This window comes from Glycine soja, chromosome 10 (assembly GCF_004193775.1).
Source record: "Glycine soja cultivar W05 chromosome 10, ASM419377v2, whole genome shotgun sequence".
NCBI classification, from domain to species: Eukaryota; Viridiplantae; Streptophyta; class Magnoliopsida; order Fabales; family Fabaceae; genus Glycine; species Glycine soja.
In genome coordinates this window covers 48,387,890-48,413,771 of record NC_041011.1, presented here as the reverse complement: position 1 = coordinate 48,413,771, position 25,882 = coordinate 48,387,890, and the positions used below count along the sequence as shown (strand labels likewise).

At 31.7% G+C, this 25,882-nt stretch overlaps 2 protein-coding genes and 1 pseudogene across 4 annotated transcripts; all 3 read left to right on the top strand.

The window, feature by feature from the left end:
* The first annotated feature begins 5,787 nt into the window (after positions 1-5,787).
* On the top strand, positions 5,788-6,614 carry LOC114370757. Its single transcript, XM_028328150.1, has one exon. It carries the CDS (start codon positions 5,843-5,845, stop codon positions 6,143-6,145), a length of 303 nt encoding a protein of 100 aa, XP_028183951.1. The 5' UTR covers positions 5,788-5,842; the 3' UTR covers positions 6,146-6,614.
* Positions 6,615-10,584: 3,970 nt separating this feature from the next.
* On the top strand, positions 10,585-15,609 carry LOC114371238 (annotated as a pseudogene). The gene is made up of 4 exons (XR_003658034.1): positions 10,585-12,198; positions 12,308-12,603; positions 14,248-14,655; positions 14,730-15,609. The product of XR_003658034.1 is annotated as a calcium-dependent protein kinase 26-like (transcript).
* A 1,212-nt stretch (positions 15,610-16,821) lies between these two features.
* On the top strand, positions 16,822-25,305 carry LOC114369285 (valine--tRNA ligase, mitochondrial 1). Of its 2 annotated transcripts, none has more exons than XM_028326484.1 (21): positions 16,822-16,883; positions 16,969-17,127; positions 17,357-17,407; positions 17,569-17,750; positions 17,833-17,905; positions 18,393-18,458; positions 18,538-18,621; positions 19,328-19,405; positions 19,515-19,598; positions 19,846-19,925; positions 20,547-20,604; positions 20,683-20,985; positions 21,076-21,246; positions 21,584-21,783; positions 21,975-22,377; positions 22,697-22,948; positions 23,041-23,541; positions 23,880-23,971; positions 24,286-24,385; positions 24,529-24,668; positions 25,000-25,305. In XM_028326484.1, exons 1-21 carry the CDS (start codon positions 16,833-16,835, stop codon positions 25,136-25,138), a joined length of 3,267 nt encoding a protein of 1,088 aa, XP_028182285.1. In that variant the 5' UTR covers positions 16,822-16,832; the 3' UTR covers positions 25,139-25,305. The 2 variants fall into 2 exon arrangements, with proteins under 2 accessions (XP_028182285.1, XP_028182286.1); XM_028326485.1 differs by having other exon boundaries at positions 16,825-16,883; positions 16,995-17,127.
* Positions 25,306-25,882: the final 577 nt, after the last annotated feature.

Genomic DNA, 25,882 nt, shown 5'->3' with positions numbered 1-25,882 from the left:
AATTTTAACGGGAGATCAAATATGAAATTAAAGACAAAATGAGGAATCAAATTTATAATTTTGTTTATATTTTTTTATTATGACACTAATCATTTAAAGTTAATTAATTATAATAAAATTACTATATATATGTATATATATATTTATTTTTTAAGGCTATTATGCTCTATATATATTTCTTAAAAATAAAATATTATAATTCATTTAAAAAAGACAAACATTTATTTAGCATGTGTTTAAATTATCCGTGGAAAAAATATTTTAATAATAAACTGTTCCTGAACTTTAGTTGAGGCCCAGACGCATAATAAGTTAATTCATCCCAAAGTGCTATACCTGCCTAAAAGCTACGTATTCTCTTATATCAAATCCTCAAATCCTAAGTTAAAGATTATGTTTTAGGTTCATTAATAAAAAATATATATTTATTATTAATTTTATAAAATACAAAGATTGTATGTGTTGACAAAATGTTAACATATAACTCTCTTATTTAAAATAAAATAAACAAATAAAAAAATTTAAACTTACTTTAGACATTTTTTACTGGTGGGTTAATCCTAAGATTACGTAAGATACATTTAAGATAATGAATTAGAACATTTTTAGCAATAGATTTTAAATTGGAATTGGAGATCACTTTTTTATGAACCCACAATGTTACGTAAAATTGAAGACTATTAATATTTTTATCATTTTTAGTAGTAAATTTCATTTGGGATCTTAGATAATTTTTAATAGGTTTCAACTTCACTTTTAAAATGTTTAAATATTTAATAAATTAAATATAATTAAGTAATTATGTTTAATTAAAATGAATCAAAAATATATATAAATATTAAGAAATAGGAAAATAAACATAAATTTAATTTTTATTTATGATTAGATGTGTTAAACAAATGAAAAATAAATAAATTTGATAATAAAAAAATTAATTGAGATTAAATTTGAAAAATAAAAATTGACAAGTCAATTTTTACGGTTTGAACTAATTTATAATGTAAAAATTTTTCGACAGTTACTGTGCATTTTTTTTAACGTTCGTGCTTCTTTCTTCATCCAATTTTTCGACCGTTACTACGTACACACTAATAGTCACTGTGTACACAATGTTCCCTTTCATTTATCCCTTCACTTCTTTCTTCTTTCTTTTTTTTTTTTTAATTTTTTCTCCTCCCTCTCTTCTTCCTCCTTCCCCCTTCGTGGCCTCCTCCTCTGTGACTGTTGGCGGCCTCTAGGTAAGTCCATTTTTTTTGTTCTTTGCCTTTTCTCTTGGTTTTTTTTTCTTCAACAACCTTCTTCTTCCCTTGTGTTTCTGTTTTGAAGATTTTATAATTGTTTTCAGGTATGTCCATAAATCTCCAGGATTCTCATACAATAACTTATTCTTCATCATGGAGATCCTCATAAAAACAGATCTTGCTCTTATATCTAAGTCTTAACTAAGAAAAAAGTTACTTTGTTGTTACATCGATGTTAAGCAATATTTTTTTTTTCAAAAGATATTTCAACCTATGTATATAATTAACGTAGAAAACTATAAGCATAGGTTTAAACACAATCAAACCTTAAAAAATTAAATATTATGATTTTATGAAGACTAAAAATGGATAAATTATGGGTCCACCATGCTTCCGTTGTGCCACTCTAATTATTAATATTTAATTTTTACTAATAATATATATTATTATTCGTTATTAAGAATGGAATAAAAAATCTATTTCTTTTTATATTTTTTTATAAAATGTATTTTGTAAATGCTTTTATTTCAATGTTTAGGTAATGAATTAAATACAATGAGTTATGATTTTTATTTCTATATTTTTCTTATTTTAGAAAAACTTGTATTTATTTTTTATGGCTTTGGTAATGATATAATATAACACTGGTATTTTTTATTCCCATTCAAACGTTTTGCTGGCATTTGTATAAATTATTTTGTTCGTATATAAAAAAAAATGTGAACTTTTATAATCAAGTATCTAATATTGAGGTTAGTCTCTATCGTTGAGTTTTGAATTTAACTAGAATTTAAGTTATGCCTTTTTATACATATTATGTTTCTAGTAATCACAAAATAAAAATAAAAATAAAAACGAAAACGTTAAATATATAAAATTAAGAAAACCATACTTTCCTTATTTTCTAAAAGAACTTAATTATATTACTTGAGTTAAATTTAAGTTAGTATAAAACGATAATTTTTATTTTTAACATTTATTATATGATTTGTTATTTTTAGATTTTATAATATATTTTTTTGAGAATAAGATTCTATGATACTTTATTATTATATTTCCTGATGTTTTTTATTTTAATAAAATACTTATAATATATTTTATCCATAATCTATAACAATTACAATGAGAATAACCTTTTTGGTCTACATATTTCCTTTGAATCCTTATATTGGGGTTTTGGAACCGCTAAGTCTTTTATGTTTTAATTGATTTGGATCAGAAACAATCTGCAAGCCTGGTGCGTGCTTTTAAATTTAGAGATAACAAATAAAGATTTTTTTTTATAGAAATCAAAATCAAAATTTATTTATTTAATACAAATTAAAAACATATTTAAACCTTGAATGAATTTACTTTAATTTCAAATGTTTTTTTTACATGAATTCACGTATATTTCAGATTAAACTAAAAAACAAATATTTCAGATCTCCTTTGCGCCGCCTATCATAGGTTGCAGTGTCACATGTAACCTAATAATGTACTTTCTTCTTACTAAAGTCTCTGTGATCTTTTTATCAACAGAACATATGCTGCTGAAGTTCAAAGTACAAATTGTGATCGAGGAAGAATCAATCTTTTCTTTTGGCTCATTAAACGCAATAAAATCGGTGCCAAATAACTAATTAATGCTATTTATTTATTGATAAACTCAAAATTCAAATGACTTGTTCAAATTGTCCCAAACTCCTACTCCAAGTCTGCCAACCCCTAAAACCTCAAGGTCTCCTACAATACAAATTTCCATAAATCATCAAAAATGCTTTTCAACGATACCAAAAGCATAGTTGTTTTCAGTCTTGCACCCAGTTTTGGGGCTCAGTTTTAACATTCATTTGTTTTAAAGTTTTTTCATTATTTTTTATCTTCTATTGATTTTATCTAGTGTTGTCTCTTAACTCTTAATTTAGTTATGCTTGTTATTTTTTTAAAAAGAAATAATGATATCTTATATAGTGTTACCAAATGTTTTAATTCGATTGTGTATAATATGTACTCTTTTAATTAAATAAAACGGAAAGTTAAGTTTATTTGGGTTGAATTGAAAATTAGACAAAATTAAACCCAATTTGAATCACTTATATCTTACTTTCCACCGTACCAGTTCTCGTTGACATTAGTAATGTGAGGGATTTAGTTAATTGTGATTTTTTTAACATAGGCAACTTATACAGTTAAAAATGAAGGAAATTAATTTGCACAATAAATATATAAATTTAATGATTATGCACTTCATAATATATATTATGAAGTAATCATAAATCATTAATATAACTTTTAAAACAAGTATTATAAAAATCAATAAATTTATTATGTTGATTTATCGTTTGATGACTGTATAAAATTACTTTATACAACAAATTATCTAAACTAATTATAAGCTATTAAACATATTTCGATGTATATTGAAATTAACCTCGATCACAAATATATATATATATATATATATATATATATATATATATATATATAATATTTTGAAGTCAACTTTATGTATAATTAAAATTAAAACGTGCATTGTAAATTTGAAAAATAAGCATAATTAATATTTCACCGTCAAAACTAACAAAAAATTGGTTCATCATTTAAAATTGGATTTGGTCGTATTTCTATTTGTCTTGTCTTGTTAAAACCTCTTTTACAATCATGCATTTATTATAGAAAAAAAAAGTCAGAATCCTATTTTTCTGCTCGAGAGAGAGAGAGAAAAATGAACGGAACAAAATGTATATAATAAAAAACTTAATTTATTATATTAATGGTTTATTATTTGGCTTATTACTACCCTTGGAATTTGAATAAGTTTCAAAATATTTGAGTTAGTTTTTATTTTTTTTATTAATTAGAAAAATTTGCTTGATTGTTTGGTAAATAAATTTCTTTTAATAGTTTCTAATAGTTTTTGAATGCTACCATTAAATTTATTTAACATAACCTTTGTTTAAAAAAAAATAAATTATTAATATAGATACCGAAACTTTATGTTAATAGTATAATGTAGTAATATATTAATAAGTTTTTTCCTTTAAAAAAGTATTATATGAATAATAATTATGTTAGTATAAAAATTAATATAGTATACAATGATTATAGCACATTTTTAATATAATTGACATAAAAGTCAATAAACTTATATGATATAACGATTTGTATTTATATATTATTTACATTTTAAGTAAAATAATTCACCATTTCTATACGCTTTTTTTATTTATATTTATACGTTAAGGAGTGAGGTTTGGATTGTTTCCGGTCACTAGATATTTTCAGTAAAAACGAGAAAAATACAATGAATATGAGACCTACACCTTAAAAAATCCAGTACCGAAAAGTAGTTATATCCTAAAGAGTGGGCTTCTTCAAGAATTCCAATGGCATTAGGTGCTAATGGAATTGTTGGAACATCCCTTTGTTTGGATCGAGAATTTCCTATGCCGTAATGTTTACTTCCCATTGTTTGGGCTGAGAATCTTATTTTTCTAGGATGGCTATGACATATTCTCCAATGACCCATTCAAAGGGACGTTAATTTGTCTTAAACTATGCCTTAATAGTATCAAAATGACTTCTCAACAATGCTTTGAAGACGAGAATGTTCTTTATTGACCGGTGATGGCTATGGAGTTATTATTATTTTTTATTCAGCCCTCTCCCATTATTTTCCTAAACTAATTAGGCCCCGATGTTAAGTATTATCTATCGTCTGAACATTAATTTAGAAAACGTTATTTCATAAATTAATAATTAGCTAGATCCCTAATTTAATAGTATTTCTTAGGAAAATGACATCTGTATACCCTATTTTAGGGTGTAAGGATTATAAAGAATAGACAAATAAAGAAAAGAAAAAATATAATAAATAATACGAAAAAAAGAAGAAAAATAGGTATATTTAATATTTGTATAATCCAACTTAATATCATGTTCTCGTTCAAGTTTCAACCACTTTCGGTACCCACCATCACCATTCGCACCAAGCGATTCTGGGGAGGTTAAGATCAACGAATCTTGGAGGTGGCAACAAAAGAGAGGTCCTACGCGTCAAATATTCAGTTTACCTGAGTGCTAGTGTACGCAATTTAGCATCCTCTTACTCACGACAAAAATTAATGATACATTAAATTTATATTTATCCAATAGTATTTTTTTTTATATAAAATAAAACGAATAGAGAGAAACGTACCTAATATGGTAGATGATGCAAAGAAGGGAGATTAGAAAATAATATTATACCAGTGAAAAACGGGTTTAAGAAAATGTTTATATCTTTAATCAATCAATCATTACTTTTGAAATAGTTTTTCAAATATAATTATTATAAAACTAAACAAACTTATGATGCATGTTAAAAAAAAAAAACAGATAAAAAAATGAGTCTTCCCTTCCCACACACCGTTTTTTCACATAACCCAAAATTTCCACGAGGCTGAAATTTACACCCTAATCCACTCCACAAATTTCAACTAAACCCACAATTAATTAATTAATATAGACATACACATTACATTACATTGTTATAATATACCTATATATAGTCGAGACTTGTACTTGTTATTCAGACCCATATTCAATTCCATTTGTGATAGAACATAATTAACTTGAACATGGGTTCCTCTGCTGCAGATTCAGCATCGTGGTACTGTGCCATGGTATTGCTGGCCATGATACTGTTGGGGTCAATAAGGGAAAGCACCGTGGCAGAAGAAGAAGGTGAGCCTATAAAAGGGAACAACCTCCGTCAACGACCGTGTGATGAAATATACGTTGTGGGAGAAGGGGAGACCCTGCACACCATCAGTGACATGTGCAATGACCCGTTTATCGTGGAGCGGAACCCACATATCCATGATCCCGATGATGTTTTCCCCGGCCTTGTCATCAAAATCATCCCCATCCACCAATACTAAAAAAAAAAAAACGATTCAAGAGGTACATGGAGGTTTTGTGTTTGAGATTTTACATTGACTAGAAACCATCATAGTGTATATAAGTGAGGAAAAGGAGGAAAATATATTCATAATTGGTAGCTTAGCTTCCTAATTTTTGTTTTTGAGCTTTTGTGCCTATTTATCTCTTGTTATGTAGATAACGCTTCTTCGGGTTTCATTGTTATTAGTTTATTACTACTGGGTTTGTGAATTGTGACCCGTTGACGAATAATTAAGTTATGAAGATATACAGTTTCGATTACTTCAGTTCAGCCATGGATTCTCCAATGGTATACTGATATTTCTGTATGTAAAAAATGAAACTGTCTCAACTGTCGACTGATAGCACATCTAGCTGCGAATTCAGTGTAAAGATCTTGTGCTTGATTGTTGTAAAAAATATTAGTGTGCAACAAGGATGATAATAAAATTTGAACTTAGAATTCCACGCATATTATCCAAACCTTTCATTCAATACTAAGTGGATACAATTGGCTGTTGTAAATAGTTCTTCGTTTATATGACATCCGAGTAATTGTCTTGGTAGTTTATGTTGAAGCTCGAGAGTTGAGACTTGAGAGAATGCTTTAACTTTGGATCAGGATGACTTAATTTTCACTCTTTTCCCTCTCTGTCTCGAATTATATATTACTTTAAAATATCAAAGAAAACATCAATTCTTAAGATAGCTATGTAATAAGTTGGATATATAGCTAGAAATATCATATATGTGTTTACAACAGTTATTTTTGTGTGTGTGTGTGTTTTTTTTTTGTTGGGAGGAGGGATGCAGGAGTTGTAGCTGAGCAGAGGCGATTCTTTGGGGGAAAAGGATGCGTACTTTTAGTTTTTAGTGCTAAGTGCCGTTGAACTTGAGGAGAGTTTAGCTAGAACCTGAACTAGATATCCTATGAGATTAGTGTTAGGTATAGGGTTTTACATCATCCTTTTAATAAATTTTTTTTATTAATAATAACCATAATCATTCTATTTGAAATTCAGTCACATTTAAAATTTTTCATATATTTTCAAAAAGAGTTAAAAAATTTCATATCTTTTCAAAAGAATATTATATGAGAATTAAAGTCTAATTTTTCTTTACAAATTCAGATTGTTTTGTGAATTGAATTATATTTGTTCAGGTTTTAATAACTTTGTTGTTGACTATTATTTAATTTATTTTTCAAAATTTTATGTGCAGAGAGCAAATGATATTTGTTTTGAAGATATACGTTCTTCCCTAATTAAAGATTTCCTCTCATCCAATTGAACGGCAATTTGAAACGGTTGTTTAATCTCTGAAAAGAAAAAAGACAAGGAACAAGAGTTTGGAAAAATGAATTTACCTCCTTTTAAGAAAGGGGGAATGCATTTTAAAAATACATAAAGTATGCTTGTAAATTTACTATAAAAGAATATTATATTTGAACAATTATATAATCTGTTATATATGTAATTAAGTATATGTTTTATCACAATTTTAATTACTGTTTTTCTAATCATAATTCTCAACCAGATCAATCTTGTTACCACATATTTATTCACACCAAATCTTTATTGCAATCCCTCTTGTCATCGTTCACCATTGCTAAAGGTGATTTCTGGCAATTACAAGATTATAAGATTTGTCATTCATATTATACGACATAAATTGTATATTGTCTTTAGTGAAATTACAAAGTTTGTCCTTGAAACCTTAAAAAACACGTATTACAATATTGATTAAAGATAATAGAGTTGAACGATTTTGTTATACATATAAAGGGATTAAGTTGTTGGATGACTTACAACCATCATGATCCAATCATTTCATATATAATTAAGGATGCTGACTTGATAATTTCAATGTATGATGCACATTTATAGTTTGAATATTCATGTCATCAGATGAGCTAAGTGGAAAAATATTAAATTATTTTAATCTGATGATGATTCAAGCATGTAATTATGAAATTACTTTAAAATAAATTAAGAATGCCTAGCTAATGTGATGATTGTTATAGTTAAAATTGTATTCAAGTTATTGAGGTTATTTAGATTTTTTTTAGGGTTATTTAGATTTATTAAGATTATTAATTTCCTCTCTTCTCACTCCATAAAAGAGATATTTTTGCAATTGAAAATAAATTCTTAATTTTATTTGTTTACTGAAAAGATTACAAAAGAGGCTCGACCTAGATAATTCCTAAGAAGAAAGGACTCTAGGTGAGGGAAGGATAACATCCCAAACTAACATAGACTGGGTTTGATGAGCCCCAGTACATACTAGCAAGAAAATGAGCACATCTAGCCTGTCTTCTCTATCAACAAGAGAAAAGGAAATAAAAGGTTAATTTGAAAGGGAGGTTAAGTTATTTAATTAATTTCCCTCAGTTAGTTTTCATTTAAAAGGTAACTCACAACTTTTCTCACTCCCCTCCAAAAATTATTTCTGCTTTAGAGTTTTGCCAGAAAGAAATAATGATATTCAAATTAGAAAGTGTTCTATGTAATATAGACACATTCAAAATGGAGCAAGAGAAGAAAAATTCTTTCAGAAACAACAAGAAAAACACTATTAGAGATTGCACAATATGGATTCAGATAAATTCCCAAACCCTATTTTAAAAGTTATAGAAAATGATATATGTAAGAAATGTGTTATCTAAACCCCCTAAACAGCTAAACTTATATTTTTAACCATAAGAAATTATTCGTTTAGAAGTAGCATTTTTGCTTACATTCTCTCCATGCAATGAATGAGTTCAGATATAGTTGAAGCATATATAAACCAGAGACTAAAACAATTCACACGGCATGTAGCTAGCTAATGTACCATACGATAAACGACATGGAAGAGAATTCTTTTCTACTAATTGCTGAATGAGGCTAGGAATCATTCTTTGCTGGTAGTCACCCATGCATTGATCCAATTAATCGAATTGACAATTGTATCTCATCTGGCAATATCCACTTGTGTCACGCCAGTTTTAAGCTGTATGGTGTATGGCTTAGTTGTAAATATTATCTGACTTTCCATAAATAAAAGTGGATAAGATCGTGTATATAGGAACATAATCAACACATACCCATTGCTCCATTTTTAGGATAGGAATACAGATCCTGATCCATTGCTCGACTTTTATTTATGTACATGCAGCGATTAATTAATCTCTCTTAAAAGAGATAGATATAAAAATACGTCTAATTATAATCTAAATTGCAATTGCAATAAGTTTGACAAGTCAAATTTATTTATGAAGAAGATCATGACTTAACTTGTTTAAATAAAAGATTAGTTCTAGATCTTTGAGTCACTTAAAAAGTCTAATAGGTTCATCTGTGTACTATAAAAAAAGGATTTATCTGTGTGGTGGATCATGTTTTTTTTTTACATGTTTTATGATCTAGACTTTATTAGTCTTGTCTATATTAATATGACTATTTAAGTTAATATATCTGTTAGACTTATTTGTAAGCAATATTGTGAAACAAATTGTTTGGGAGAGGAGACCCATTAACAGATATTAGTATCATACTTGTTTCAATTTTGAGTCTCTTGATGGAAAAAAAAGTAATTAAGAATTTTTTTTATTAAAGATGACTAGTTAAATGTTTAAACAGAAATTGATCATTGGTAGATATTTTATATCATAAATTAATTTGTTAAAATAAAAAAAATTAAAATGGGTATTTTTTTTAATAAGCAAATAGGATTTACTTATCAAGATAAGCTAAAAATACTTTTTTGTAAAACAGAAACAATTTAAACAAACATACTAAAAAAATATTTATTTTATTAAAATAAGTATTGTTTTCAAGAAATAAATTTAAATAAACGCATCCATATATATCATGGCCACCAAAATAATCTTTGTTGATTGGGTAAATTATATTCACAAATTTTATATGTAGTTCTTTTCATACGGGCACACATTGTAACACTTATTTTATAAATTTGTATTAAAATATGTCAATAATTTGTTTTTTGTTTAATTTCTCTAAAAATAATTTTTTTAATTAAATAAGATCTTTAGTTTTCTTAATTACTATAATTAAATTTTAATTTCCATTAAATATAAGTAAATATTTATAATTATCATCAAGATAATATTTTATTAATTACATAATCTTAAATTTTTTAAATAAAATGTTTTAAACATCTATATGTTTACTTTAATTATATTTTTATTATCATTAAAACTAATTATTTTAAACAGTTTTAAATCTATACTTTTTTTATATATTTTAGGCAAAAATTAAAGATTTGCTAGTATCTTTTTTTGGTATATAGGCAGGAAATGATTTGCTACCAGTACCTAATGTGACACACATTTAAATACTTGATAAAGTTCATTTACATTATTCTTTATATGTTTTTCTCTACCATATTTTTTTATTACTTTTTATAAGAAAAACGATAAAACAACAAATTAAAAACGATAATCCAAATTCAGAGGAAGGAGTAATGCTCCTTCTCATTTTGAAAAGACAGAACCGAGCAGAACCAAACAAACGAGAGCAACGGTTTTAGCTTCGGCGAAAGCTTTGGTCGGGGTTGGGGGTCCCGAGCCACTGCTCCAACGGATTCCCTCTCTTCTGTCTTTCTTCATTTCCTCGGGTCCCTCTCTCTCTCTCTCTCTCTCACACACACACACACGCACACGCTTCTGTTTTCCAATTTCAACTTTTTATTGGTAATTGTTAAATTTTGACAACTGTTATTTGATCTGGGGTTGCCAAGTTTCGACTGAATTTTAATGGGTTTGTGCTGTTTTTAGTTTTTTTTTTTCTTTTGTTCATGCCTTCTGGGTATTTTTTTTGTCACTTTAGAGTTTATTAATGGTCGTTTATGTTTTTATTGATCATTCTGATTGAAATTTGTTGTTAGGAATCTAATCCGTTCATTTTTTTTTGTTTAATTATTTTGTGGGGATTTGCTAGAATCTGTTTTCAGTCTTTTATGAAATTTAAAGCTGGGGGAGCTCAAAACTTTAATTATATTAACTTTTTGATCTAATTCAGAAGTAATTACTTGGTGTATACATAGTTTTTTTTTTGTTTACCTTAATTAGCGATTTAGCTATTTCGCAATAGAAGTCTCATTTTCTTTGTTTTTGAAGATAAACTGATTTGGGAAGGGGAGAAGTGTTCTTGGCTAAGTCAATTTTTCGCTTTTTCTGTCTTTTACTTGTCAAATTCATGGTATTCTGTGCCTAACAGCTGTAGTAAATGTCTTTATCGAATATTTATCAACCAAGTTAAGATCCTTCTGGGATTTTGACCTGAAGTGAGGTTTCGGTGAATGGCGGTGTAAACAAGATCAAATTTGGTATTGGTGTTTAGTAATCTTATTTTGTCAAAGTGATCATCCCTATCTCCCAAACCAGATCTTTCTGAAAGAGATTTTTTAGGGTAAACATATTCTACTGATTTTTGTGGGTTTGTAGCGGGATTAGAACATTGTTATGGCTGTTGCCAAGAGCAACAGCGGCAGTGGACATTCAACTTCATATAATTGTTACAAAGTAGCAAGCTTAACCGAAACCATATTAGACACGAATCAAATCTGTAATTTGAAAGATCAATACGTTCTTGGAGAGCAGTTGGGTTGGGGACAATTTGGTGTCATAAGAGCATGCTCTGACAAGCTGACTGGAGAGGCTTTGGCCTGCAAATCTATTGCTAAAGATAGGTTAGTTACTTCTGATGATTGGCAGAGTGTTAAACTCGAGATTGAGATAATGACTAGGTTATCTGGGCACCCAAATGTTGTAGATCTCAAGGCAGTTTATGAAGAAGAGGATTTTGTTCATCTAGTGATGGAGCTTTGTGCTGGAGGAGAGTTGTTTCATCTGTTAGAAAAGCACGGATGGTTTTCTGAATTTGAAGCCAGGGTCTTTTTAGGCATCTCATGCAGATGGTTTTGTATTGTCATGAAAACGAGGTTGTTCATAGAGATTTGAAGCCTGAGAACATTCTCTTGGCAACTAGATCTTCCTCATCTCCAATTAAATTGGCAGACTTTGGGCTTGCAACCTACATAAAGCCCGGTACTTGCTTTTTTTCGCTTCCTTTGCAGATATTAAATCTTCCTTGCAATTTCCATTGCTCCACTGAAAATGTTGTTTTCATCTTCAAAATTGGGGTTTGTTTAAGCAGGACAGAGTTTGCATGGGTTAGTTGGGAGTCCATTCTATATAGCTCCAGAGGGACTGGCAGGTGCATATAACCAGGCTGCTGATGTTTGGAGTGCAGGGGTTATTCTTTACATTCTACTGAGTGGGATGCCTCCATTTTGGGGAAAGACAAAGTCAGGAATATTTGAAGTTGCTAAGACTGCTAACCTGAGGTTCCCACCTGAGCCTTGGATTGCATTTCCGAATCAGCTAAGGATTTGATTATGTGAATGCTCTGCAGAGAATCTTCTCAAAGGCTCACTTCCAAGGAGGTTTTGGGTAAGTTACACCTGCTTTTCTTTTGCTGTTAATGCCTATCCTATCTACTGAAGCTATTTGATTCGTATTCATAATTGTAGGTGTAGGGGTGTGTGTGTGTATGTAGGGATAGGGTCAAATTACACTAGGCGTCGATCTTAGTAAAATGACATCTCCTATAAATTTTTATCAAAAGTGAATTTTATCAATCTAACCATTGATTCATGTGATACTACTGCTGTGATCATGTATATAAAATAATATAAAATTTTACACAATTCAGGCATTCATAGATATTTAATCCAGAAGTAGCTATTTACTTTATTTTAAAATAAAGTGGGGAGATGGAGTATCAGTTAAATTTTGAATTGTGCGAAATTTTGTAGACTTGATCTACTTTATGAGAACTTTAAATTTAGTGGTTATATTGATAAAATTCACTTTTGATTGAAGTTATTGGAAGTGATATTTTACTAAGTTTGACACTTGGTGTCATTTGATCCTTATCCCATATACATACATATATACTCATATATATATTGGAGTAATGGAGTGCATTTTTGTTCTGCTTAGCTTACTTATAGCATGACTATTCTGTTAGTCTTTGTTACAGAGAAACAGTTCACCAATCAATTTGTGCTATAACACTTGAAATTATTAAAACTAAAAGGGGTGTCTTGTGGTACGAAATTCATACTATTCAATCCTTTATGGTATGCCTGTTCTAAACTGTTGTATTAAAAAATTAGTATGCAACTTTTTGTTCATCACATCATCCCCATAAGGAACAAGGTTGTTTCTATTATCTTGTTTTCCTGTGATTTTTCCCCCAGTTTCTTCTTCTCACGTTCAGATTTAATTTTGCTATCACCCAGCACATTTCTCAGGCAGATAAAGAATTTTATACTGGCCATATTTCTCACCCAGAAATACACCCAGATTTATCTTTTGCCATGTTTTATTATTATACTACCCTCAACAACAACAACAACAACGCCTTATTCCACTAGGTGGGGTCGGCTACATGGATCAACTTCCGCCATAATGTTCTATCAAGTACCATACTTCTATCCAAATCATTAAGTTCGAGATCCTTCTTGATAACCTCTCTTATAGTCTTTTTGGGTCTTCCTCTGCCTCGAATTGTTTGCCTTCTCTCCATCTGGTCTACTCTCTTCACTACAAAGTCTACCGGTCTTCTCTCTACATGCCCAAACCACCTAAGTCTATTTTCCACCATCTTCTCTACAATAGGCGCTACTCCAACCCTCTCTCTAATAGCTCCGTTTCTAATTTTATCTTGTCGAGTCTTACCACACATCCACCGCAACATCCTCATCTCCGCTACACCTACTTTAATCTCATGTTGGCTCTTGACCGCCCAACAAGATAAAGAATTTTTATTTTTACAACATGATGAGCAGTTTATGTCATGTATTTAGCTGAACATGGTGCCTTTTTGTTTTATTCTTCTTTTGGTTACATGCTTGTTCTAAATGATCACATAAGCTATTACTTATGTTGATTTAATTAAGACAGTCAGTGGTTCTAGTCTAAAAATATAGCATCCCTTCCTTGTCCAATACAAAACACCAAAAAGAAGAAGAAACAAATGAGACCCCAAAAATCTCTTTTCTAAAATTCAACTGAACTTTCCCTTTGCAGATCATCACTGGATGGAAAGCAACCAAACAAATCCTGAACAACTAAGTGAACACAAAATTAGAGGTTGTGGAGAGTTGGATGTTGGTAGCAATTCATTCTCTACCTCGTTTATGTCCAGGAATAAGGACATCAGCTTTGGCGCTGAATCTCCTACATGTGGCCCTCAATTGCCTATGTTCACATGCAAATCATCATTTTCTTCCTTTTTTGAGGAACCAGTGAAACCTTGTTCTGTTTCGGGTGGATTTTCATTTCAAAGCTCAGGTGGTTCCACCGATTTGGAATTTTCTTCTACTATTCCCTCAATGCCTAGCTTTGCATTTCTCAGCTCCAGTTCTGTTGTTGAGCAAAGGGTTTGTATTTCAGAATGCCTAACTAACACGTCAAATGTAAATGCAATTGCTGGAGGTACATTTAGAGTTAATCTATCTTCATTTTTTTCATACCTTTAATCTGATGTTTATTATTGCTTCTTCAACCAGATTCTCCCCTTTGCTTTGGACATGATGTTAAAGAGTTGGATTGCAAGCCTGTAGAGGGTAAAAGGGCAGGTGGAACAATTGGTCTTGGGGCATTTGGGTTCCACAACAAGAGAAACCAGACAATTGGACTTGGTGAGTGTGAGCAACTTGATCTTGTGGTGACTGAATCTGTCATTCGTTGGTCATCATGCACCCAACTTCCTACATCACCAAGATCATCTCTCGTCTGTTGAAAGGGTAAACTTCTGGAGAGATTAATTGAATAGCCTGATGTTGCGATTAAATTTGGTTTACCGATGCAAATTCACCTAACACATTGTATGTGTTTCCCAAATTCACATTGTTGTTGATGTTGTCTGGTTGGTGCAAGTTTGTGGTTCAGGACTCGTCAGTTTAATCACGTGGTGGCTTCTAATTGCTCACTATTAATGTGTTCCTTTCTTCTTTATTCAGCTTCCCATGTTAATTACCATGCATGAATGCGAGTAATAGGAATTCTGCCTGGTGTGTAAAGTTTGTATCTTGATGGTACTCCAAAATGTTTGGAAATGAATTGTTAATTATTGTGTCGAATTATTATACTTTTGATTCAATTTTGAGGTGAGGAACAAACAGTTTAACTTGAAATGAGAGGTCCACTGTACAGTCCATTGAAGCATATATGTATATGTATATGTAGTAAAGAGCACCATGCCTATCCACTGGGCAAATCAAGCCATTCTCAAAGCAAAATGCCCGTTGCTCATTTCTATGCCTTGCATCTGCTCACATAACCATGTGGTAGTAGAATGAGTGATAGCTTTCACAAAATGAGGTGAGACTAGCTATAATTATGTAAATGTGAAGTGATGTGCCTATAATTGTCTATTTGTGTACAAAATTATTCTTGTGTGAAAGGACTCGTGTAACAACTATAATGAGAAAGAAGCATATATCCATGTTCTTGTTAAACAACTTGTAGCACTACATAGTTTTTCATCTGAAGGAATCGAAGAAGACCGGTGCCAAGGGGTTTACCGTTTACAACTACATATTTGTTGTGCCTAGCTTGCCCAATAGAAGAAAATAAAAAATAAAAATTTACCAGGTGAGATAGATTCATGGAAAGCAAGGGTGGACGATCAAACTCCTCAACACTTGCTTACATCTAATGACCTTAGTCTTTAAAGTTTGCTTCTCGTTTTGATCTATAATAATCATAACATCCACATGACTATTGCATGTCGTGGAGTTGAGTTTAGTATGAGATTAATTGAACTTGCATTATAAGGCGATCAAACTTGATTGAACGATCAAGCTCCTTAACTGATTTTCTTTGAACTTCAAGGACTCAAAATTATCACACTACGTATGAAGTAATTATAAGGCGAACCCTAACAGTTTGAATTAACTATGAGAGAATATATCTCAAAAAAAAAAAAAAGAACTCTCTAATTGTGTGGAAAAATGAAGAGGAAAAAAGAAAATATTGAGTCCGACCATAATCTTGGGGTATGTTTGGATACGTAGCGCGATCACACAAAATCAATTTTTTTTTTCACGGTGACACTAAAGCAATCCTTTGTTGCTTTTGATTGTTCAATTACCCACCATAATTTTGGCTGCTGGAATTGATTCTGCCGGGTATCCCAACATGCATTTAATCTGATCTAATTTGAAGAGAAAAAATGAGAGTAAACAGGAGATTTTGTCATAATAACCAAAATATCCTTACCTTATTTTATTTCTATACAAAGAAAGAATTATTTAATAAAATTACATTTTCATTTTTATTCAATCAAATAAATGGATAAAAAATTTTAACTTCTTTATTTTTTTTAAAACTTCAAACAACATGAAAATTTACTTATTTTTTATTCTATACAACATTTTGAGTAAATGGTATATACAATTGTGTAAGATTTTTATACCATTATTCAATCATAAATATAATATCATATATGTAGAATTTATTAATTTTATGATAATTATCTTAAAATTTATATTTATCATAAATCTTGATTGATTAATAGTATTTTTTTTTACACTAACCATAGAAATTAAGTTGAAACATTTTAGTTATTATTATTTTTTTAAATAACCGAAACCAAGCTGTGTGCGAGTATGCAAATGAAGATAGCAGGCCCGTTTTCTGAGGGTTTTCACACAGTTAAGGTAAGGGCACTCGCTATCTGTCGTAGCCGCCAGTTAAAGTTTTGTTTCGGAATTCTGACTTTGCTTACTCTCTCTATTCAAAAAGAACCGTTCTTTGCTTTGGGTACGCAGATTTCATACGCAGAACATTCTTCACTGCAAATCATCAATGGATTCCTCTGCCAACAACAAAGAGAAAGAGAAAGTGCAAGTGCAACCCACACCCGAAGAAGACCCCGAGAAGAAAAGGAAAAAGGAAGAAAAGGTTTTCCCATCTTCATCATCTTATCGTTATTGTTTTACTAATCGGGGTTTGCATTAATGGGATTCAAGAAAAAAATATGCTTTCTGATGCCCTTTTGTTAGTTGCAACGATTTATTAGACTGTTGCCGTTTGCCAAGTTTCTTTTATTTGGGTGGAATAATATTATAATACTATCCAATAGTTGCTGATGTTTACTTTCTCTTGTCACAATTTTGTGGCTTTGTCTCAGGCTAGAGAGAAGCAATTGAAGAAAGAGAAGTTTCTTCAGAAGCAAGCTCAGGTGACTAGGGTTCCTGATTTTCCTGTACAATTGCAACATTTGATTTGATTTGATTTTGCTGTGTTTTTTTATTGTTCCTATGTGGTCTTTGTCAATTTGATATTGTGAATAATGTTTAGAATCTCCACTTATTTTTTCTTTCTTCCTTTTGGTGCTGGCAGCAACAAGCACAGCAATCATCCAATGCTTCTACTTCTAAAAAGAGTGAAAAGAAAGTTGTGAAGCGTGGTGGGGAGGGTGAGAATCCTGAAGATTATGTTGATCCCGAGACTCCATCGGGTGAGAAGAAGCGTATGGCTCGGCAAATGGCCAAGCAATATAGTCCAACTGCCGTGGAGAAATCGTGGGTGTTAATTCCATCATTATGCTCATTGCACTTTAAATTTATGAAATTGCTTAACTTTTATATGTTTGCTATAATGTAGGTGGTATGAGTGGTGGGAGGAATCACAGTATTTTGTGGCAGATGCTAACAGCTCCAAACCACCTTTTGTCATTGTGAGTGGCTTGTTGAACTTATATGTGTTGGTTTCAGATACTATGCAAAGTTGTTTTTTACTGCAATTTTGCTTCCTCAGTAGGATGATGTAATTGGAGATTTACATATGGAGTGTAAAGTAACCTTTTGCTGTATAGTGAAACTGTGGAAGTGATCCTTCTCAATTTGAGATCTTTCTAATAAAATGTGGAAATCTTTTGGACCATATCTTACAGTGATTTATCTTAGTAGTCTGAGAAATTTCTCAAATTCAATAGTATTTACATTGCTGTTTGATGGTATCAGTTGAAATTACAGAAATATAGTGCCTTGATCTTGCTGTAATCTTGAAAAGATTTATGCTATGCTGTTTTTTTTTTGGCCATTACACTGCTTGAGATATGTGCAAAGTGGCTGCACAAACCAGAAATTCTAATGATATATAAAAGTTGCATTATTTTGCTCCCCATTTTTGTCTATTGAGAATCTGATTGTGCTGTATTTTAGGTTTTGCCCCCTCCGAATGTGACTGGTGCTCTCCATATAGGTCATGCTCTAACAGCCGCAATAGAGGTATCATATCTATACCCCATTGTAACTGTTTAGGTTAGCTGTTCTAAACACTTAATCTAATGTAATTTATTGCCTGCAGGATACAATGATTCGATGGCGGAGAATGTCTGGATACAATGCCTTGTGGGTGCCTGGAATGGATCATGCTGGGATTGCTACACAGGTTCTATGTCTAAATTGAGAAGATTTTGTGTAGTTCATAACTGTTTTGTAATTTATCATTTGTTGTGGATGCTGTGCTTGGGTGATGGAGGAAGGGCCAGTTATTTGACTTAGGCATACATATTTGATCATATAGATATTAGATAAAACTTATGATAAAAAGAACTTTTTTTAGAAAAGGAAAGTTATTTTGCATTTGGATTCAACTTTTAAGAAGTATTTCTATTATTAAAAACCATTTGTTCAATTGCCTATGCAACCTAGTGAGATAGGGCTTTGTTGTTGTTTAATTGCCGCTGCACATTTAATTCCATGCTTTATTTAAATAGTTTTTTCTCACTGGGATTTTTGTGTAAAATTTTAGCTTGAGAGACAATGACATTTTTTATCTTTCCATTTTGTCATATTTCTTTCTATCCCAAATTTATGGCTAGAAACAAATTAGAGTTTTGTTGCTACACTGTTAAGGGCCACATAGGCAGCAGCATTGAGCAATTTAGACATTTTTTATGCCTACAATATGTGGCAATTGTGTCATACCATTATTAGCTTTAAATGGAAGTGTAGAGTGTAGACCTATTTCAATTTTTAGTTACAGTGCTAATGTGCCATGGAATACTTTTTATAATATACATCTACATTTTCTGTTTTTAGCATATCTATTGTGTGAGATGAATTAAATTATGTAAATTATCACTATGACACAGGTAGTTGTGGAGAAAAAGCTATTTCGCGAAAAAAACCTAACCAGGCATGATCTGGGCCGTGAGAAATTTGTCTCTGAGGTATGTTAATAGAACAACCTTTGAAGTCAAGATTCTTGATAATTTGCCACCTTTTTATTTGTTTATTCTGATTCTTGTGACCTACTTTGGTGAATATTGGCAAAAATAGGTTTGGGAGTGGAAACACAAGTATGGGGGCACAATATTACAACAATTACGCCGATTAGGAGCCTCTTTGGATTGGTCTCGTGAGGTAAATACGTAACATGTTTTGTGTTTAGTCCATCAGTTGATATCTCTGTTTTATTTTTATTTTTTTGGGGTGTGGTGGTGGTGGTGGGGATGTCCAATCTAGAAGCCCCCTTATTAAACCCATTGGCAGAAACTCACAGCAAAGTTAAGACAATTGAAACAAAGTTTGTCCAATTCAGATAGTTATTTCTCATGCCATTTCCTACTATGGCTTTTGTTTTTATTTGTGTCTCACGTTCTGTTTCCAGTGCTTCACAATGGATGAAAGAAGATCTAAGGCTGTGACGGAGGCTTTTGTAAGGCTTTACAAACAAGGCCTTATCTATAGGTGGGTTGGACATTTGCAATATGTTTTGTCTTTATGTAATACTTTTATTCATAGCTACTGATTTTTAGGTTTTTCATTTATACTGACTTCAATTTCTTAGTTGTATTCAAACAAATTGATAGTGATCATTGATAATATGGAGACAAGCTTTAGTTAATGTGTTATAGGAATTTGGAAACAATATAGGATGCCTGATAATAGTTACACATAGCAAATTTAGTTTTAAGACTGTCTTATAACTAGTTTACTGCATAAACTACCTGCCACATGTATGGTTCTAAAATGATAACAAGAATTGAGTGGTCAAAAAGCTATATTTTTGGGATTTTATGTGCTTGAATCCTCAGTGCACACCGAAATATATCTTGTGAACTTGAATACTTATTGACGGTGAAGTTTCTATTGAATCATAGTTTTACTTAGGTTACTATTTTTAACAAAATATGTGCTATATCCTTTGTTGAATTGTTGGACTCTAAATATGAAGATACATTAATGCAAAAAATGCTAGGTGAATTAGGTTAAATTAAATGTGCTGAAGGGATTCTGTATACTAAGCTCTAGGTGCTCCTTAAGTTCTCTTACAACATGATTTATATTTCAATTTGTTATTTTTCACAGGGATCTTCGTTTAGTGAATTGGGATTGTGTTTTACGAACTGCAATATCTGATATTGAGGTATGCAATGCTTGTTCTTGACTGTCTTATCTGAGGTATCTATATTGCATATGTAATGTCTTTGCTTGCTGCATGCAGGTGGATTATTTGGAAATAAAAGAAAGGAGTCTACTAAAGGTTCCGGGATATGACAATCCAGTGGAATTTGGAGTTTTAACAAAGTTTGCATATCCTTTGGAAGGGAACCTAGGTGAAATTGTTGTTGCCACAACTAGAATTGAAACTATGCTTGGTGACACTGCTATTGCCGTACATCCTAATGATGACAGATATAGCCATTTTCATGGAAAATATGCTATTCATCCATTTAATGGTAGAAAACTTCCTATAATTTGTGATGCTATTCTTGTTGATCCAAAGTTCGGGACAGGTGCTGTTAAGGTATTCTCTATATGTATGAATAAAATTTCTGTTGAAATTCTTTTTCAAGTGATATTATACATATTATGGTATTTTCTTTGTTCCTTGCAGATTACACCTGCCCATGATCCAAATGATTTTGAGGTGGGAAAACGTCACAACCTTGAATTCATTAATGTTTTCACGGATGACGGAAAAATAAATTCCAATGGTGGCTCTGATTTTTTGGGCATGCTGCGGTTTAAAGCTCGAGAGGCAGTAGCAGAAGCATTACAAAAGAAGGTACTGTTATACTATTATTTGTTTCATGAGAAATAACAAATGTTAGGTTACAATACTTCTGTTCGAAAGTACACTTATATTTTTGTGGAACCAGACCTGACATGTGATTGCTTCTCTGGTGCCGGAAGGGAAGATTATAGTTTATATCATTATTTTTAATTTTTAATATGTTGCACATGATTTTCTTTTAGCTATCATTAGCTTATAAATTCCTGCAAGGGGTAGTACCTTAGACTAGTATTTATCTCTCTTATCTTAGAAATATTTTATGTTTGTGTATGATGAAACAAGCAATTTCGGCTATTTCTTGTTTTATTTTTTTTCCTCTTCTGTATAGGGCCTTTATAGAGGATCTGAAAACAATGAGATGCGCCTTGGGGTTTGTTCAAGAAGCAATGATGTTGTGGAGCCCATGATAAAACCCCAGTGGTATGTCAATTGCAATGATTTGGCAAAACAAGCTCTTCATGCTGCTGTGGATGAGGAAAACAAAAGGATAGAGATTATTCCAAAACAATATTTGGCTGATTGGAAGAGGTACTTGTATCTTTGTTTGCTTTTTGCAAATTCTTGTAATGAACATTAAATTACATTTATGGCACCATGTTGTGGTCGGAACTTGGCTCTTTGGCGTGCTCTGTATCTAATTTTCTTCTCATGTGCCTTTTTTTTTCTTCTTATAATCATATGATATAACCATGTCATACTGAAGGTAATTTTTTTTACAGATGGCTGGAAAACATACGTGATTGGTGCATTTCACGACAGCTATGGTGGGGTCACCAAATACCTGCATGGTATGTCACTTTGGAGGATGATGTTCTTCGGGAATTTGGTGCTTATAATGATCATTGGGTAGTGGCAAAAAATGAAGAGGAAGCTCAGAAAGAGGCTAGCCAGAGGTATAATGGAAAGCAGTTTCATTTAAGCCAGGATCCTGACGTTCTTGATACATGGTTTTCTTCTGGTCTGTTCCCATTATCTGTGCTGGGATGGCCTGATGACACAGAGGACCTGAAGACATTCTATCCAACTTCTGTTCTGGAAACTGGCCATGATATCCTCTTTTTCTGGGTTGCCCGAATGGTGATGCAAGGATTGAAGTTGGGTGGTGATGTGCCTTTTACGAAGGTGAGGTTACTATCTCATGCAGATCATTTTGTGAGAACTTTATCCTTGTTTGAGCGTAAGGAATAATGTGTTACTTGGTGTTCTCACATGTGAAGTGTGAATTCTGATCATGCATGCCTAAGATTTTTCTTTTTCTTGTTTTTTTTAAAAGAAAATTCATTAAGACAGATGAAGATTACAAAGAGATATAAGAGATCCTCTGTAAGAGAGAGAGTAAAGAATTAAATCATCATTTAAGGAAAGCTAACCAAGCACTCATGTATAACTTAGAAAATTTGATCAATGACCTTCTCATGGATGTACTTACAATCCTATGCAGATTTATTTGCATCCTATGGTTCGTGATGCACATGGACGCAAGATGTCCAAGTCCTTAGGGAATGTTATTGATCCCATTGAAGTGATAAATGGGATATCACTTGAAGGTCTACATAAGAGGTTAGAGGCTGGTAACCTGGACCCCAAAGAACTAGCCACTGCTTTAGAGGGTCAGAAGAAGGACTTTCCAAATGGTATTGATGAATGTGGTGCCGATGCTCTCCGTTTTGCACTGGTCTCGTACACAGCTCAGGTTTCAATCTCTTTTCAATGTTTATATGGCTGATTTTTTCACCAAGCATGTCAACTATTGTGATTTAATTGTGCTGTTTTCATTCATTTCAGTCTGACAAAATTAACCTAGATATTCAAAGGGTGGTTGGGTATCGCCAATGGTGTAATAAACTGTGGAATGCAGTACGATTTGCTATGAGCAAGCTTGGGGATGATTATATCCCTCCTGCTAATTTGATTCCAGAGGTTCTCCCATTTAGCTGCCAGTGGATACTCTCAGTGTTAAATAAAACCATATCCAAGACAGTGAATTCACTTGAATCATTTGATTTCTCACAAGCTACCACTGCTGTGTATTCTTGGTGGCAGTATCAATTGTGTGATGTATTTATCGAAGTGATTAAGCCTTACTTTACTGGTAATGATCCTAAGTTTGCTTCCAAAAGACGCTTTGCACAAGATACTTTGTGGTTTTGTCTGGACAATGGCCTTCGATTGCTTCATCCCTTTATGCCTTTTGTCACGGAAGAATTATGGCAGCGCCTTCCTTCACCCAGGGAATGTGAGAGAGCAGAATCTATCATGATATGTGATTATCCATCAACTGTAGAGGTTAGTCTTGCTCTTCAAAATATTGTAATATTCAGGCCTTTTGTGTGTTTAAAGTGTCAATCATGACCGGTGTTATTGATGGTGGATCATGGCGGAAGGCTGAAATTTTGCCGTATAAACATGCCATTGCGCCTCATGGTGCCACCATGGTGGTTCTCCCTTCACAAATTGCCTATGGCAGTTGGCAAAAATCTGCCACGCCATTCGGCCATGGTGCTGCCATGACCGCTATTTAACAACAGTGATCATGACTCAGCTTATGGTACCTCATATGCTTTTATAATGTGTTGTGTTTAACATGCTTTGGCTATTCAATAATATGATATTTTTTACTTCAGGGCTGGAATAATGAAAGGGTGGAGAATGAGATGGACATTATTGAGTCTACTGTTAAGTCTCTCAGGTCACTGGCAAAAGAAAGTCGTGACAGGTATGTGTTAGCCACATTTGCTTTTTTACAAGTCTCAGGTTTTCTGCTCTGCTTTGTCTAAATGTAGCTGGAACTCTCTTTTTGATGGTGGTGACAAATGAGAAAATTTTCCAGTAAAATTAGAGTTGCATAAATGACCATAAGAAATCACCCTAAAATAACCAAAGCAAACAGAGCATGAAACATTTTTGGAGACTACGACCTCTGCATAGGACTTTGTTTATCTGTTTCTGTCAATATTAACTTCTCATCTAATATTGTTATTCAATCTTTACATGCTATGCTGATTTTAAAATTGATGCATATATTGCTAGGCGACCAGCTTTTGTTCTCTGCCGAGCACCGGTGGTTACTGAGATTATTAACAGCCACCAACTAGAGATTGTAACATTAGCTAATCTATCCTCTTTGACAGTAAGTTTCTTGGTTGCTTGTGTTCTCTTCTCATGCATCCCCCTTGTATTTTGTTTCACTATTTTGTTATTAATCATATAGCCTGTTTTCAATCCACTTAATTGCCATATTTTTCACTTTAATGATGATTATATGATTCACAGGTAATCACTGAAAGAGATGCTGTTCCATCTGGATATGCTGATGCTGTTGTAAATGAAAACCTTTCTGTTTATTTAGAGCTTCAAGGAACTAATTCTGTTGAAGCAGAGGGGAAGATCAAGAAGATAGATGAGCTGAAAAAGTATGTTTTATCTCCAATTGTTTTTTAGAATACATTTTAACATGTCAAGTCTTAAGGTATCAATGAAAAGGGGTAGGTAGAAGGAGAGATCAAATCATTACATTGAAGGAAATTATTAAAAGGGATTTCATTATGAATAATATTCCTAAAAATTTGGTTTTTAGCCATTGTGTTATCTATTATGTAGCCACCTCACTTTGTTGTTGTTCAAGTCTTAAATGGCTGCTCGTAAAATATTTGAATACACGATTTTATTTTATTAAAAACTGTTGTCTTTTTTTTCTTCTCTTAATGGCTCTCAACTAAAATACTGGTGTTTCTTTCTATGCAGGCAAATAGAAAGACTAGAGAAGATTATGAATGCTAAAGGTTATGAAGAAAAGGTTTTGCCAAATATTCGAGAAAAGAACCAGGAGAAGCTAGATTCCCTTAAGTTATTGCTTGGGGAAATGGCTGGTCTGACTCTCTAGCTTCAAAGTATGAACTTGTTTGATCAATTTTTTTACTTTACATGCTTGTATTATGGATATTTACAGTTCAAACTAGGTATTTTTATGGCCAAACTATATTGCATGTCTTTTACTAAATATTAGTTTTGCTAAATCAATACAAACTTTAATTATCTTTTGCCTCTGGATTTGGGGAATTGTTTGATCATCCTTAGTCCTCACTAAGAATTTTGCTAACTTTTTTTTTATGGTTGACAAAGGACTCCGATTTTAAACTTTCCTAATTGAAATTCAAACATGTTCTATATGGATGATATGTGTTGATTTTTTCTCTTTAATTTGAATATATATAAATCTTTAAGATATTTGATTTCTTGTTTAGTAAATATTTTATGGTTAAATAAAGTTTTGATTCTAATTTAAAATATTTTAATGTTGATCTTTTATTTAATTTGACAATTGAGATTGATTATTTTCATTTTTATTTCTTATATAAGATTTTTATGATATATATATAGTGAGGTTGCAGTTATATTTTCAGTATTAAGAATAGCATCGTGTTGATAAACCTTTGAGATAATGCCAAATATAATGTTTTCTACAACGCTCAAAATTGATAAAACTTCAGACTGAAAGTCTGATTTTTTAAAATTAAAATTTTAACTTTAGAAGATCAATTCTTGTGACATGAAAAGTGAATATGCTTCATATCTGTTACGCTAGTTAACTAAATTAAATGTATTTAGTAAAGCAGGAAAATTAGTT

Coding starts and splice junctions, on each gene's coding strand:
- LOC114370757 (XM_028328150.1), top strand. CDS start 5,843: ATGGGTTCCTCTGCTGCAGATTCAGCATCGTGGTACTGTGCCATGGTA.
- LOC114369285 (XM_028326484.1), top strand. CDS start 16,833: ATGCAAATGAAGATAGCAGGCCCGTTTTCTGAGGGTTTTCACACAGTT. Junction 17,751..17,832: donor CCAACTGCCGTGGAGAAATC/GTGGGTGTTAAT, acceptor GCTATAATGTAG/GTGGTATGAGTGGTGGGAGG. Junction 21,247..21,583: donor CAGAAGCATTACAAAAGAAG/GTACTGTTATAC, acceptor TCTTCTGTATAG/GGCCTTTATAGAGGATCTGA.